Source organism: Entelurus aequoreus, linkage group LG25 (assembly GCF_033978785.1).
Source record: "Entelurus aequoreus isolate RoL-2023_Sb linkage group LG25, RoL_Eaeq_v1.1, whole genome shotgun sequence".
NCBI lineage: Eukaryota > Metazoa > Chordata > Actinopteri > Syngnathiformes > Syngnathidae > Entelurus > Entelurus aequoreus.
In genome coordinates this window covers 18,787,698-18,800,197 of record NC_084755.1, presented here as the reverse complement: position 1 = coordinate 18,800,197, position 12,500 = coordinate 18,787,698, and the positions used below count along the sequence as shown (strand labels likewise).

At 38.7% G+C, this 12,500-nt stretch overlaps 1 protein-coding gene across 1 annotated transcript in view; it reads right to left on the bottom strand.

Moving 5' to 3' along the window:
• LOC133642498 (dynein axonemal assembly factor 5-like) overlaps positions 1-12,500 on the bottom strand; it is a 56,527-nt gene that overhangs the window by 12,719 nt on the left and 31,308 nt on the right. The window contains exons 9-10 of the mRNA XM_062036720.1: positions 11,961-12,108; positions 4,676-4,826 (exon numbers count right to left, since the gene is read on the bottom strand). Of these exons, the coding sequence (XP_061892704.1) occupies positions 4,676-4,826; positions 11,961-12,108 (299 nt within the window). The remainder of the gene's footprint in view (positions 1-4,675; positions 4,827-11,960; positions 12,109-12,500) is intronic.

Genomic DNA, 12,500 nt, shown 5'->3' with positions numbered 1-12,500 from the left:
AACATTGGGCAGGTGCAAAGACAGAACAAGAACAGCGGAACAGTGGGACCATTGTCCCTGAAGGACAAAAGGAATGTGAACCCGTATGCCTCATCCCTCCATGCACACCTGCTGCCCCTACTCCTTCAGATCAGGACGTAAAGATGGCAGCTCATTGGATCACGGATCTTTAAGTCATTATTTATAACAGACCTTATCTTAAGGCACTAGTCGTACATCAAAGAAAAACCAATGGAATCCCACATGAGCAGGCACTCTGGTGACGGAGGCAAGGTAAAGAATGGCCATTGGCTTAATAAACTAAAACAATTTTCAACTGAACTCCAAAACTGATAATACACATATTGAACTACTCAAAATGTAGCAACTTAAATCAATTTCTATACAAGGTTCCTGAGCAGAGGAACAACACTGAAAGTAACAAGAGAGTTGTCAGCATAAAATGTGCAAATACACATTGTATTTATGCTAAAAGCATGTTGACACAAAGTATATTACAGTAAAAATATTATTTAAAAAAACTAAAAACAAATACCGGTAATACCCAAAAATAATTTAGGTAACAAGACTGAATTGTAACTTTTTGTATTTCAATAAAATATTCCTTTTATATAGAAAGGATAAGGAGTAACACAAATATGCACAAAATATAACCTTTCTGAATGATTTAAATGATGATATTTCATTGGGCTGCAACAACTAATCGATTAAAAAAAATAGTTGCCGATTAATTTAGTCATCGATTCGTTGGATCTATGCTATGCGCATGTGCAGAGGCTACTTTTTTAATTGTTTTATAAACCTTTATTTATAAACTGCAACATTTACAAACAGCTGAGAAACAATAATCAAAATAAGTATGGTGCCAGTATGGTGCCAGTATGCTGTTTTTTTTCAATAAAATACTGGAAAGGATAGAAATGTAATTTGTCTCTTTTATCCGATTATTAATCGATCAATCATAGTAATAATCGACAGATTAATCGATTATGAAATTAGCTGTTAGTTGCAGCCCTAATATTTCATAGTACAGTCAAATTGTAGCGAGTAGGGACACGCAACATCCTCTTTTTTTAGTGTTCGATGTAGTTTAAATTAAGGGCGTCTGGATAGTTTTTCACTTCCGATATAATTCCAGTATTGGAGCCTTGAGTATTGGCCGATACCGATATTATTTTGATATGATATCAGCACAAATCATAGAACATACTACATACTAGTATTATTTTGTAGTGTGCAATGTTCGACAAGGCTTTATCAAGTGAAATTACTCAGAAAACAGTAAGTCTGAAAAAATACCATGTGACATAATAATGCTTGCGAAGTGGAGTATTGATTAATTTTTTGGCAACACAAATTGGTCACAATATTTCATTAAAAAAATCTCATGACGCTGTAAATTGAATAATGCGGACCTGTTTGTTACTGGATACTTTGTAATATAATACCTTGGAGACTTTGTCTGTAAGTAATATACGACTATAATTATTTGATACAGTGGAACCTCGACTTACAAAACCCCTCTATATAAAAACTTTTCGATTTACGAACCTGCAGGCATGAAAGCAGGGCGGACCTTTGTTGGGGAGGCGGAGCCCTCCACATCACTTGCTGTGCAGGAGTCACGTCTAGATACTCCAGCATGTGTGCCTTTTCTTAGTTTTTTCACCTTTTGAAAACGTTTTGTCCATTTTGCTAACTCAATAAGAGTGCCAAAAACTCAACTGACGAGCATGGAAAGAAGGAGCTAATTGCTGTGAAGCTTAAAAAAAAGACTATTTGCCAGGAGTACATTCATGGCACTCACAAGCATGACCACAGCACAGTAAGTAACCACATCAAGTTATAGTTGTGATGAAGCCAGTCTTTTCTAGGAAAATATACCACAACAGAATTATATCATAGCAGAGAAGACAGTATCTCTTCGCTCTTAGCAGAGCGGCCCCTTGCTCTTCCACAGCACAAACACGCAGAAAACGTACAGCTGCCTTCTCCCCCTCCCCGTTCCTTTTCCCTCCCTCTGTCAGTTTCTCTGCTGTTGTGTGTGCATTTTACTTTTTGTGAAGTGAAGTTAATTTATATAGCGCTTTTCTCTAGTGACTTGTGGCGCTTTACATAGTGAAACCCAATATATAAGTTACATTTAAACCAGTGTGGGTGGCACTGGGAGCAGGTGGGTAAAGTGTCTTGCCCAAGGACACAACGGCAGTGACTAGGATGGCGGAAGCGGGAATCGAACCTGGAACCCTCAAGTTGCTGGCACGACCTCTCTACCAACCGAGCTATGTGTTAGTTGTTTGTTATTGTAGCAATATGGTTGTTGAAATTAAGGATTTTGTTTGTGAGAGGGCACCATAGTGACTAGCAGAGCAAAGCAGAGCAGAGCATAAAGCAGCTTGTTGTTGCTGTTTTGACTTTTTTTTATTACATAGATAGTTGATCCATCGCCCCCTTGTAATATGGTTTAATATACACTGCCGTTCAAAAGTTTGGGGTTACATTGAAATGTCCTTATTTTTTAAGGAAAAGCACTGTACTTTTCAATGAAGAAAACTTTAAACTAGTCTTAACTTAAAAGAAATACACTCTACATTGCTAATGTGGTAAATGAATATTCTAGCTGCAAATGTCTGGTTTTTGGTGCAATATCTACATAGGTATATAGAGGCCCATTTCCAGCAACTATCACTCCAGTGTTCTAATGGTACAATGTGTTTGCTCATTGGCTCAGAAGGCTAATTGATGATTAGAAAACCCTTGTGCAATCATGTTCACACATCTGAAAACAGTTTAGCTTGTTACAGAAGCTACAAAACTGACCTTCCTTTGAGCAGATTGAGTTTCTGGAGCATCACATTTGTGGGGTCAATTAAACGGTCAAAATGGCCAGAAAAAGAGAACTTTCATTTGAAACTCGACAGTCTATTCTTGTTCTTAGAAATGAAGGCTATTCCACAAAATTGTTTGGGTGACCCCAAACTTTTGAACAGTAGTGTACAGTGCTGTATATCACTTTATACTGTGCTGAAAATCTACAAACTAAAATATGGATTTATAATTGCACGGATTATAAGGAGCACTGCCGATGAACGGGTCTATTCAAGTCAATTTTCATACACAAGACACACTGGATTATAAGGCGCATTTAAAAGTTCATATTATGATTTTTTTTCTCTACATTTAAAACACTTCGCTGTGGTCTACATAAAATGTAATTATGGTTCTTTGGTCAGCATTTCGCAAAGATCATGTTTTACAGACCGTGATGTGATGTCAAGCCGTTGTCTGAACTTCTCTTCAGGATGCGCCGTTTGGTGGGCGGCTCTTATTCACGTGGCTCCACTTTGATAGCGTCTTCTCCCTGTCATTTTCGTTATACCGGTAGTTTTTAGTGCTTCCACAGCGAGTCTACTGACAGATTAAGTTAGAACTAAACACTACTTTGTATTAGAAATGGCAACAGCAGAGTATGAATGCCCCACAACAAGAGGATAGATAAAAAGAAGGAGCTTATGGACTGCGGCCCGGGCTACAATGGCAGCCGCACGCAAATTTGCGAAAAGTTTGCAGAACCCAATTACACATCAGCAGGAACAAATAGGTACGAAAAGTTGGTTTTACATAATAGGTTGAAACTTAACGGCAGATAACATGTCTTCTAACGGGGGCCATTTTGGGGTATATAATAATACCCGTAAGTTGAAGCACAGCACGTCTGACTACGGTAACGTAATGCTCCAACAATCCATCAAGCGTTGTGCTTCGTAGTTTACGGAAGTTGTACTAAACATTCCGACAGATTTTTGAGCGCAATGTGTAATGTTCTATATTCTCAATGAAATATCAAAGTTTTGGTCTTACCAGTGCTTGCTAGAGTCATTTATTGAAAAGGCTTCATTCAACCTGCAGTCCACACGTATATTATGCGTGACTGCCATCTACAGGCCACACTTATCATTGCACCATGTACCATACAAAATTGGTTCAAGGTCTGCATAACCAGAAAAAATTCATACACACGGCGCACCAGATCCTAAAGCGCAATGACGATTTTTGAAAAAATAAAAGGATTTTAAGTGTGACTTATAGTCCGAAAAATACGGTACATTGTTTCCTATGGGGAACACTATACAAACTTTTGTATTTACGAACCATGTTCAAGAACCAAATTACTTCTTAAATCGAGGTTCTACTTTACTTCTATATATTGACAAATGTGCAATATTGTTCAATTAAGGACACTTATTACATATGTCCAGCTTGTGTGCTATTGTGTGCTTAGATGTAGTCTAGCTGCTTGCTCCTTGTAGTCTATAATAAAGCCTACTACGTTTACCTTATGTAAATTACTTCATTAAAACACAAGAAAAGATAGAACTTGTGTGCTTATTGGCGTACATTTAGATGTTGACTGGCTGTCCAACTTTGTGCAAGTAAACACACTGCAGGACTGCGCTTTTATCGGAGATTTTGGATGCAAGCCGATATCATTCGATACTTGCTGTTTTGCTGATATCAGACCAATATCCCATTTTAATATTGGATCGGGACACCTCCAGTTTAAATGTATCTTTTAAAATAAAAGTTTTTTAATATGCAGGGAGATCAACGTGCAGAGCACTTTGCTTATGGCAAAAAGAGATTGCAGATACAGTGTGTGCGTGTGTGTTTGCACCTGTTGTGGTGGGATGGAGCCTCCGTGCAGGAGCGCCAGCAGACAGCTTAGGGCTGCGGTCCGTTGGGCTGTGGCACAGCGGCCAGCGCGCCACACCAGGTTAGGAAGCAGGATGTCAACCAGGAACTTTTGAGACTCGTCCCTGAAAAGCCTGGAAGAAAATGCTCCAATCAACGTCTGTACTCAATCAAACCTGTAGTCGCCAGGTGCAGGGTCGACAGAAGTAAATAACCACGGGGGTCTCATATTAGCATTAATAACTGTGGCTGTAGACAACCTCCTGATACATTTTTATTAGCGCCGCTCACATGGCGTGAAACTCATGCATGCGTGGTAGTTTACAATAAACTGACCAGTTTGCCTCTCACTGCTATTACAACATTGTTTCTCTTACTGCTGTGTTGTGCAATATACTTGTTAATAAATGACCTTTTGGTCAAAGACAGCTCAGTTTAACTTTCCACTTTCTCATTTCATCTACATCAGTATTGCAGTTAAAAAGATACATTATATTACATATACATTTTGGAAACTTCCCTGCCTAGAAAAAAATGATGTTGGGGGAATTGCTTATTAATTTAGGTAATTTTCTAGTCAGAAGGTGACTGGGAATGCAGCTGCCTCACTATAAAAGTGGGTGACATTGTTATCACCAGGAAAGATGAGGTCACCTACCTAGGTTCCATTCTAGAGGCTAATCTTTTCTGTGATAAAATGGCAACCAAGGTAATCAAAAAGGTCAACCAACGAACGAGATTTCTCTATAGAATCTCCTCTCTGGTCAACAAAAGCACCATGAGGATTCTGGCGGGAACTCTCGTTCAACCCTTTTTCGATTACGCATGTACCTCCTGGTACCCTAGCACCTCCAAAACCCTCAAATCTAAACTCCAAACATCCCAGGACAAGCTAGTCAGATTACTTCTAGACCTCCACCCCAGATCCCACCTCACTCCTACCCACTTCTCCAAAGAGGGCTGGCTCAGGGTGGAGGACAGAGTAAAACAACTTGCACTGAGCCTAGTCTATAAAATCCGCTACACCTCCCTGATACCGAAGTACATGTCAAACTACTTCCTTAACGTAAATGACCGCCAGAACCACAACACCAGGGGGAGCTCCACTAACCACGTTAAACCCAGATTCCGAACTAACAAAGGTCTTAACTCATTCTCTTTCTATGCCACATCAATGTGGAATGCGCTCCCAACAGGTATAAAAGAAAGGGCATCTCTATCCTCCTTCAAAACCGCAATAAAAGTTCACCTCCAGGCAGCTACAACCCAACTAACACCCTCCCCGGATTGTTAATAATCAAATGTAAACAATCAAATGCAGATACTTTTTCTTATGCCTTCTGATCTCTCTCTCTCTCTCTCTATGCCCACTACTTGCTGTCCATATCCTACCAAGTCAGACCTACACTGTTCCAGTATCCATTTCTCTGTTCTCAATTGTTGATGACTGATGATAACAACCAAACCTAACCCCCCCACTCCCTCCACACCCTGGATTGTAAATAATGTAAATAATTCAATGTGATTATCTTGTGTGATGACTGTATTATGATGATAGTATATATCTGATAGTATATACAGTATCTGTATCATGAATCAATTTAAGTGGACCCCGACTTAAACAAGTTGAAAAACTTATTCGGGTGTTACCATTTAGTGGTCAATTGTACGGAATATGTACTTCACTGTGCAACCTACTAATACAAGTCTCAATCAATCAAACATGCCAACAACCATTTTATTTTACTTTTTTTTAAACATTTGCTAGAGAAGAGGAGATCAGTATATCCTCCATAATTTTACTTTTCCCATTTCACCGAAGCTGGTTCAGGTGTTTAAACATCCACTCACACACTTCCCAAAGTCCTCTACTTTCAGTCAGTGCTGAGAAGTAGGGTCTTGCTTTGCAATACTGTGGCACTTCACTCCCACTAGAGGGAGACTGTGTGCCATAAATGCAGCCTGATTTTACACACTGTTGAATTTCCTGTCTTAATCTGACAGAGTAAGGAATGAACAAATCTAAAAACAACATTTATAAGCATCATTACGTTATACACTTTCATAGGTCAAAGCCTTTACTTAGCTTTGGATGTTTCAGGGCCATTTTTTAAGAGCAGCATATACTTTTTATTTTGCACCTTCTACTTATGATTTAATGGCTTATTCAAGTCACAAAAGCCACAGATATACATCAAACAGTGTGTGAGTGTGGATTTCCCTTTTTTTGCTTGTTTTGCAGCAGAGTTATCATTATGTAATTTTGGATGGAGAACTAAGATTACAGAGATTATTTCAAGACTATTATTGACTTCTGACAAAGTGGGTACAGTACTGGTCTGAAATTGTGCATGGGAGGATATGTACGTATCTTGTAGCTCCATTTAAAGGATTTATTTAGAAGATTGAATATGTCAAAAGATAATACGGTTAAAACTATCATGTTGCTGTGATGAGTTAAAACTCACAGGGAACAAATATAGAGTACATGTGTGTGAATTATTGTTAAATTAAGTATGGATACGACTTTACAGCAACGGTATGAAGTGTTGAAAAATTGGTAGTTGAGAAAATATTTAACAAACAATTAGGAATTTGTGACAGAGATCTACTTCTTGCCAAAATAAAAGGGCTGGTTACAGTTTATTGTAGAGTAATATAATCATATTAAAAGTTGCTCTAATTTGGACCCCATTTTATAGATGTGCCTAATATTGTGGTCAGTGATTGCATAATCACTAAAGGTTAAACATTTATAATAATGTTGGTAATAATTCAGTTGGACACTCCTAGTGGGAATGAATAATAAATAATGTGAATTTGTGGAACTTTGTGTAAACTATTTTTAATATTTTAATTTTTTTATGAAATGTAATCTTGTTATAAAGCAAAAATCCAGGCTACTGAAAACATATGTGTAGAATATTTTTCAGTATTTTCTAAAATACAAAATTCATTTTGGTAAAATGTGATTCACAAAGAACACTTTATAATGGTATGAACAGATTTGCATGCAAACTGTACATTAAAAAAATATGATGTCTGTAAGATTAAAATATATATTTTTGCAACACATTTTGAAATAGGAAATTAATGATTGTGTTGGCCCTGCGATGAGGTGGCGACTTGTCCAGGGTTTACCCCGCCTTCCGCCCGAATTTGTAGCTGAGATAGGCTCCAGCGCCCCCGCAACCCCAAAGGGCATAAGCGGTAGAAAATGGATGGATGGATGGATGATTATACAAATATTTTTTTTTTTACTAATAATGAACATTTACATTTTGTTATAAGAAGACATGCATGCAAAGTAATTATGACATCCAACATAATGTACATAAGGAATTTTGATAATTAAATTGGACACTGGGCAGCACGGTGGGAGAGGGGTTAGTGCGTCTGCCTCACAATACGAAGGTCCTGAGTAGTCGTGAGTTCAATCCCGGCCTCGGGATCTTTCTGTGTGGAGTTTGCATGTTCTCACCGTGACTGCGTGGGTTCCCTCCGGGTACTCCGGCTTCCTCCCACCTCCAAAGACATGCACCTGGGGATAAGTTGATTGGCAACACTAAATTGGCCCTAGTGTGTGAATGTGAGTGTGAATGTTGTCTGTCTATCTGTGTTGGCCCTGTGATGAGGTGGCGACTTGTCCAGGGTGTACCCCGCCTTCCGCCCGATTGTAGCTGAGATAGGCTCCAGCGCCCCCCGCGACCCCAAAGGGAATAAGCGGTAGAAAATGGATGGATGGATGGAAATTGGACACTTCATGGGAATCAATAAGAAATATTGTTAAATCATGGAATTTTGTCTAAACTATTTTTTTTTTTAAATAAATGTGTATTTTGTTATAAGCAGACATTCTTGCAAACTAAGAATACAGAAAAATGTTATGCAAAATGAGAATATATTTGAGCATTTTCATAAAGACAAAATCAATTATTGTGATACATTTTGATTTAAGAAGGACATGTTATATTGTTATTAACAGATATACATGCAAACTTTACATTCAAAATATTTAAGATTATGTTTTTTTTCATAGGAAAACAGACATGCATGCAAAGTAGTTATAACATATAAAATAATATAAATAAGGAATGTTGATAATAATTCAGTTTGAAATTCCATAGTAATGAATAAACACATAATTAAATTAATTTTGTCTAAACTATTATTTACATTTCTTTATTATAAGCAGACATTCATGCAGACTAAGAATACAGAAAAATGTAGTGTGTAAGATTATATATATATTTTTTTACAATTTTTAATAAAATAAAAAAGGAAACATTTCATATTATTCTGAACAGACATGCATGCAAACTATATCTGTAAAATTAAAATATATTTAGTAATGTGTTTTTTATGGTAAATTAATGATTTTATGAATATTTGGAGTTGACTTATATTGAACATATTTACTTTGTTATTAACAGACATGCATGCAAAGTAATGAATAATACAAAAATTTAAAAGAAAATATGTAAATATATATATATTTTTACAATAAATTATTTAATTTATTCATATTATTGCTTCATTTTTTGCAAACAAAATTTAGTTTTCCTGCTTATTTCTGTTAATTATTGTGAGTTCGCATGTGAAAAGTCCTACTGTTTGAATCGCTGTCAGGAAAATGCTATTTTTGTCAGTAAAACGTCATGATCCATGACAGGTCCATACAACTTTGTGTCTCTTAGAAGGGATGCTATCTGTCCTTCATCTTAAGCAGTGGAAAGTCCCACAAATCTTAACAGAGCTTTTGGCCACAGCCTTAAGAGTTACTGACATGTCTCCAAGACAACTCCATAAGCGCAGTTTGTCTTTGGGATTGACAGCAGCAGCTGTTGCTGCGATGGCTGGAACCCTTGCAATGGCCTCGAGCATTCTCTCAGATTAGTGTCGTGAGCCCAGGATAAAGGCCGCACAGCTGAGGGGTTCGGTGGGACCCTGGAGGGCTGAAAGGTAGACCCAGAAGGGACAAACCCATAAACAGAAGCCCCTAGTGGGGTGTCAAGACAAACCCATCACATCCTACCTCCTTCATCAGGCATTACTAAATGACTGCAGGGGGAGAGTCCGATAGCGAGTGTCCTCCTACACGAAGTGATAAGATTTGAACTCAAACTGTGTTTTAACATCCGAAAGAAGCCAATGTGACCGAATGGAAACACACTGTTGCTGTATTTGTGTGTCTTTCTACCTTTCTAATTCTGGTGCCAAGTGGGCGGAGTGTTCATTTGCAGTTTGATGTGAGGTGAAGTCTAAAAATACAGGGTGTGCTAATCACAATGAGTTGGGGAAACAACCTGAAACGACAGCGGGAGGGCAACGCTTCAAAAACTTGTGACAGAATAACAAATAGCTGTACATAGTACAAACCCCGTTTCCATATGAGTTGGGAAATTGTGTTAGATGTAAATATAAACGGAATACAATGATTTACAAAACATTTTCAACCCATATTCAGTTGAGTATGCTACAAAGACAACATATTTGATGTTCAAACTGTTAAAACATTTTTTTTTTTTTTGCAAATAATCATTAACTTTAGAATTTGATGCAAGCAACACGTGACAAAGAAGTTGGGAAAGGTGGCAATAAATACTGATAAAGTTGAGGAATGCTCATCAAACACTTATTTGGAACATCCCACAGGTGAACAGGCAAATTGGGAACAGGTGGGTGCCATGATTGGGTATAAAAGTAGATTCCATGAAATGCTCAGTCATTCACAAACAAGGATGGGGCGAGGGTCACCACTTTGTCAACAAATGCGTGAGCAAATTGTTGAACAGTTTAAGAAAAACCTTTCTCAACCAGCTATTACAAGGAATTTAGGGATTTCACCATCTACGGTCCGTAATATCATCAAAAGGTTCAGAGAATCTGGAGAAATCACTGCACGTAAGCAGCTAAGCCCGTGACCTGTACTGCATCAACAAGCGACATCAGTGTGTAAAGGATATCACCACATGGGCTCAGGAACACTTCAGAAACCCACTGTCAGTAACTACAGTTGGTCGCTCCATCTGTAAGTGCAAGTTAAAACTCTCCTATGCAAGGCGAAAACCGTTTATCAACAACACCCAGAAACGCCGTCGGCTTCGCTGGGTCTGAGCTCATCTAAGATGGACTGATACAAAGTGGAAAAGTGTTCTGTGGTCTGACGAGTCCACATTTCAAATTGTTTTTGGAAACTGTGGACGTCGTGTCCTCCGGACCAAAGAGGAAAAGAACCATCCGGATTGTTATAGGCGCAAAGTTGAAAAGCCAGCATCTGTGATGGTATGGGGGTGTATTAGTGCCCAAGACATGGGTAACTTACACATCTGTGAAGGCACCATTAATGCTGAAAGGTACATAGAGGTTTTGGAGCAACATATGTTGCCATCCAAGCAACGTTACCATGGACGCCTCTGCTTATTTCAGCAAGACAATGCCAAGCCACGTGTTACATCAACGTGGCTTCATAGTAAAAGAGTGCGGGTACTAGACTGGCCTGCCTGTAGTCCAGACCTGTCTCCCATTGAAAATGTGTGGCGCATTATGAAGCCTAAAACACCACAACGGAGACCCCCGGACTGTTGAACAACTTAAGCTGTACATCAAGCAAGAATGGGAAAGAATTCCACCTGAGAAGCTTAAAAAATGTGTCTCCTCAGTTCCCAAACGTTTACTGAGTGTGGCAGCATCATGCTGTGGGGAGGTTTTAAAGCGTCAGGAACTGGGAGGCTAGTAATGCAGTAATGTACAGAGACATCCTGGATGAAAACCAATGCTTCCCATCCAACCTGAGAGGTGCTGCAAAGAGGAATGTGCGAAACTGCCCAAAGATAAGTGTACCAAGCTTGTGGCATCATATTCAAGAAGGCTTGAGGCTGTAATTGCTGCAAAAGTGCTTAAACAAAGTATTGAGCAAAGGCTGTGAATAATTATGCAGACGTGATTTGAAAATATGTATTCCATCATAGAATAGTACTGTAACATAACAAAATGTGGAAAAAAATGAAGCTCTGCGAATACTTTCCGGATGCAATGTATGTTCACCTTGCGGTCACGTCACAATGTAGCCACCAAAACCACACAAACAGACTGGTATCCAAAACTGCGTCAAAATGCATTAACCTTATGATTTGACACTTTGGCATTGTTTAACATGAAACATATCCAACCCCTTTAAGTGTCTTTTAAAGGTTGTTTCCCTGACTCTCTGTGTGTGTGTGTGTGTGTGTGGGTGTGTGTGTGCGCGTGTGTGTGGGAGATCTAACCCTTTGGAATCCAACGTGTTGCCTCTGTCCAGCAGCAACTTAGCTAGCATGGTAAAAATGCTCATCCTCATCTCCTGGTCTCGCTCTGGTTGGAGGCAGGAGTGCAGCAAAGGCATGAACTGGCTCACAAACTCTCCAATAACTGGACCTATAACACACACGGATATATATAAATCATATTTCTTACTAACATGCTCTTCACCTGCTGTGCACTTTCTGCATGGAACAAACAACACATTGTACACAGCTTAAAAACTGCTTCTCTGTTCTATATTGGAAACCTTCCTCATTTTTATTAGTGCGTCTTCTCAAGTTTGCAAGATCCTAAATGCCCTTAGGTAAAAAGAAGACAAGGCCGGCACACTCAAAGGATATTTAGTGTAGCATTGACTAAAGGTTATTGAGACATCAATAGAGTGGGTAGACAGTGAAATACACGCACACACAGTGCCCTGAGGAAATGAGACATAAAAAGGTCCTTGTGTCAAACAGTGTTTCCAAACAAGTGTCTATTACAGGAAAAGTGAGACTCTCACACAA